The sequence below is a fragment of the Phaeoacremonium minimum genome, assembly GCF_000392275.1.
Source record: "Phaeoacremonium minimum UCRPA7 unplaced genomic scaffold PA7_03_scaffold_270, whole genome shotgun sequence".
Lineage (NCBI taxonomy): Eukaryota > Fungi > Ascomycota > Sordariomycetes > Togniniales > Togniniaceae > Phaeoacremonium > Phaeoacremonium minimum.
Genome location: NW_006921175.1, coordinates 56,559 through 61,150, shown reverse-complemented (window position 1 = coordinate 61,150; position 4,592 = coordinate 56,559). Strand labels below are relative to the sequence as shown.

The 4,592-nt window shown below is 48.4% G+C and overlaps 1 protein-coding gene across 1 annotated transcript; it reads right to left on the bottom strand.

The window, feature by feature from the left end:
* Positions 1 to 3,399: 3,399 nt before the first annotated feature.
* On the bottom strand, positions 3,400 to 4,030 carry UCRPA7_3300 (putative scp-like extracellular protein; the record flags this gene model as incomplete). The annotated part of the gene is made up of 3 exons (XM_007915901.1): positions 3,400 to 3,421; positions 3,483 to 3,585; positions 3,646 to 4,030. The coding sequence occupies 3 exons, from the start codon at positions 4,028 to 4,030 to the stop codon at positions 3,400 to 3,402; spliced, it is 510 nt and encodes a 169-aa protein (XP_007914092.1).
* Positions 4,031 to 4,592: the final 562 nt, after the last annotated feature.

Here is a 4,592-nt window from a genome sequence, read left to right as displayed (position 1 = left end):
TTTACAGTCTCTGTGAATCGGAATTGCGGTAGGTGCTTCAGTAGTGGAAAGAAGACATAGCCTTCCCAGAAGTCTTCTCCTATGACGAGATCACCTAGCCAATCACAAGCTGTGATGAGTTCGAACTGGCTCAGAACTGTTGCTGGCCCTCTACTGAATAAAGAATCCTTGGTCTCGACTCCAGGAACGGGGCCCATGTATGGAATAAGATGTATGGCGGGAACTTGAACGAGTGCTCGAGCGTCAACAGTTCTCAAAGCAGTCAATCTTTCTGAAGCTGTTGATCCTTGAATGTCAAAGTGCTTTAACATAGCACGGTACTCGAATTCCTTGGTCTCGATGGGGGCATCACCGATTATCAAGCCAGATTGTAATATAGCGCGGTCAAAAAGCTTCGTAGCTGAACCACATATATGATATGTAAGAAAAACGCTGCCAGCCGATTCTCCAAAAGCTGTGATGTTTGATGCATCCCCGCCGAATCCGTCAATGAATTCGGCAATCCATGCGAATGCATTCCGCTGGTCTTGAATAGATAGGTTGAAGGGCCCGTGGGGACTAGACGGAGGCGAGGCCTGAAACTCGTCCACAATATCCTGGCAAACGAGGCTACCAAACCAACCTAAGCGATATCCGATATTGACGGTGATTACAGGTTTCGATATCGAGGCTGCATAGGACGTGATGGGTGCATTCGAATGGAGGCCGTCAACATGAGCAATACCTTCTTCCCCACCGCCACCATGAATGTAGACCATGACGGGTAGCTTCGTCGTACCTGGTGGAGTAAGATGTGCTTCGGGAACTGAGATCGTCGCCGTGAGACAGGTAAACTCGTCATACTCTACACCAACATCGTCTTCTAGCATCCCGCCGTATGCTTCAAAGAAGCCAGGCGTCTCTGGGCCTATTTGCGGACATGCTGCGCCGAAAGATGTGAAATCTCGATGCGGTCTGCTATCGAAGCCATTGGGAATCTCAGTCAGACAGAGCGACGGCGAGAAGCGCTTTGAAATGGTCGCATAAGGAATCGAACGGAATTGAATCACTGGGGACCCTGAAAAGTGCTTCGAATGGACAAGGCGGCCTGTAAGGTCCCCGAGTTGAGGATGCGGGAAGGTGTACCTAGGCCCGCTGTAATATGGTTTACTCATGATGAAGCTTGTAAGAAGGCCAAGATGATGGGTCTAGTTCTTTGACTTTAGTTGAAAGCAATGTCTCGTATATATAGACAATTTCGATATGACCTAAGACTGCTCATGTGACGTCTGTTTGTAGACTATCGCTAAATGGAGCATGTGGTAGATTTGTGGACATGTCGAGGTTGACGCACTGGGAAAAAATGGAATAGTTAGCTAGCCAAGTGAAATGGCAGATCATGCGGTGTAGGAGCTGGGGCAGGCCGCGGAGTAACGCACAAATTCGTACATTACCGACCGCTGCAACTGTGTGCATGTCTGATGGATGACGAGCCGGTTATGCTTGCCCTTGGGGGTGAAAAAACTCGCAGTTTCGGATGGCGGTTCTCCGTATCAAAATTGCCGTTAATTCACACCCTTCCCCCGCCTGGAATGATACACAATCAATTGCCTGCCTGTGAGAATCTATACTGCCGATTCCCACGATTCGGATTACCGATGTTGAGTCTCTCTTATCTCGAATAAAAGGATTTTTTCCACAAGATATTCCTAATTCTGCCAGTTGGCTCAGCGGCAAATTTATGGTCTGAGTAGCTTAACGGGGCGCCCTGCCCGGAGACCTAATATGCTCCGATCTGTGGTCCTTGGCTCGATCATCTTTCGGACCGGACATACAAGTACATAGTGCACAGAACCAGCCGGTTGAAAGTGAGCTCCAGTAAGTACTCGGCAGCGCAGTACAGTATATATGTTGCCTATTCTGAAAAGAGTCTTCGGTCCCTTTCCTGGCCATGACCCAACTTCCCAGCACAATACATTAATTAGTCCAAAGCTGCGATGACTAGAATACGCCTTATCTTTCCAATCACTGTAATTCATGTTCTTAAATCTCTACTGTTCCACAGCCTTGATTTTCGACTCTCATACTCTATAGCAGTATGGTACTTTCTACAGATATCCCCGCCCTATCTTTACTACGGCCTCCCGTAGCATCGGCGGCATTCTGGTCATATAATACTGCTGTAATCACAACGTTTGCTGCCCTTCAGCTGATGAATCCAGTCGCTGGTAACCTTGGGACCAGGGTGCTTTCGTTCTCGCCGGGTGTTTCTTCGTGACTCTAGTCTGCAGCCACTTCTGTATCTCTGGAACAAAATCTCTTCCAATAGCCGAGATAGAAAAGACCTACCGGATTAAATTGCAAAGCGGCGACAGAAATATCACAAAATGATATCAATGTAAATGCCTCAAAACTCGCTGAGCTAAGCCAAGCATGTCTGTCTGGGCTTAGTAGGGAATTTCTACAGCAGCTACGGCAGTGTCTAGTAATCTAGTGATGCTGGGTCATAGTTGAAATTCCAAAAGAATGAAAGAGGCGCTGACATCTTGCACGAAAGGTAGCTCGACTAATGAGGAGTCACTGTGAGCAAATCCAGGTGATTGCATTTGTGTTGAAGATGCCTCCATGGACGTGGAGATGGAGCTTCATTATCTTCCCCATTTGGAAGACCCCGACCGCACCCAATTCCGAGTCAGTTCGGAAGCAATCATATCCGGGGCGGGCACCTCTGGTTCCCTTCTCGATTCATTACGTAGTTGGGTGTTGGATTTATTGATAAAATGCGGGAGGACCCTTGATTTCGTCATGGTGGACGACTCAGTTCCCGTCCTCTTTATACAAATCATTCTGGCTGCACATGGACCCGAGTCTCTGGTAATACAGACGTTGAGCCCGCCGATCTTTATGTCATATTGGATCAATGCAGGAACAGCAAAACTCTAAAAGTGATCTGCGATGTCATCTCCTTCATTGTTCTGGAAGATGTGCAGCGAACTCTAAATCCAGTCTTATGTCATGGCTAATTGTACCAGCACGCGTCGCTGAACTCTATTTCTGGCGGCACTAACCGGATATGGACACCAGGTGAGAACCAGCAATGCGTTGCTGTGGTACGCAACGTTCTGCAGATCAAGACATCTCGATAGACTGCCGTGTGAATGATCGTGATTTATCACTTTGCAAAAGATGTGCGATTTTAAAGATGATAGGATTGAATTGCTGGTCTAATATAGTCTATCTTGGTGGAAGTGCAGCGCGAACAGAACCATGCCCAAAACAACCCCTATAATCATACAAACAAGTTCCGTAACAGGACTTTTACCACCTCAATCGATAGACGGCGTGATTTTCCCATTCGATCGTAACATTCATAACAAGCTCGAGTGACGCTGATTTGCATTTTGCACGCGCTCGACGCGTTTAGAAGGGCTTCTTGCCAACACTGCGGAATTGGTTAGCACGAAGGTTTGATTGTCAGACATGGCGCATCGCTAGTCACTCACTAGTTTCCGGGAGGGCTGTATCTTGCGACAACCCACCACGCTCCGTTGGAGTCTTTATAGGCACCCATACCGACCTTGGTCGTTGTGTTCCACATGCATTGCGCTGAAGAATTCCAAAATTAGCTTTCGCGTTTTGACTGACAAAAGACGCGCTGTGACTTACTGTAGTGACCGTAGGATGAGAATGCACCCTGAGGGATAGCCTCGTGGTGATAGTAAGGCGCCTCCTTCATCCACGCGACGGCAGCGTCAGTGTAAGGCTTGGTGCCGGCAGACTCGTAAAACAGATTCTCGCCTCCAACGCCTGAGTGCTGGAGTCTCTGGAGCGAACCGAGCTGCTGGGCGTAGGCCGTAGCTTGAGAAGCAAGAGTTGCATCCCATGCAAGGGCTCGGATCTTGCCAGTAGCCCTTCCATTGTTCTGCATGGTAAGACCACCGGTTTGATCAGCTGTAAGAGCCCGAGTCTCAAGCTCTGCTGAGGGTGCAGCGGTAACGTCTGCTACCAGGACGGCAAGCGTCGTGACGATGGTGGTGAGTCCGAAGCGCATTGTTGCTGATGATGACTTGGTAGATTCTCAAGTGTATGTTTCTCGTATGTGAAGAAAATTCGTGATGTGAATTCGTGAAGTCTTTTAAGTGAAATTCTTGCTGCAAGAGTTGTATGTATGTGATACAATGATGTGAGATATAAGTAATGATCGTCAATGACAACCAGGGGGATCGTCCCTTGTTCTTTATAGTCGAGATGCTGATCTAGAAGCCGCATGAAACGATTCCCACCTTCGTCATCAGAAACTTAAAACTGAGGCTCTCGACAATAGCTTTGCCACCGAGGTCTAGGTCTAATCCCAAGTCCTGACGTCCTTATATGTCAAGAGGAGATCTTATCCGAGACAGGGGTCCTCTTCATGACTCGATACCGCTTCGTGGAGTTCCCATGTGCTTGGCACCTTCCCAGCATTCCAGCCACGACAAAGGCAGGCTAACCGTCCCACACGAGCCTCCGCAAGCAGCGTTTCGAGTCATGGAATGTACTGTCTAACACATCTGCGGACATTGTGCGAGTCCTTCGCCCAGCAATTTGGTCTAGGCCTGCATCTTGGTGTCTCG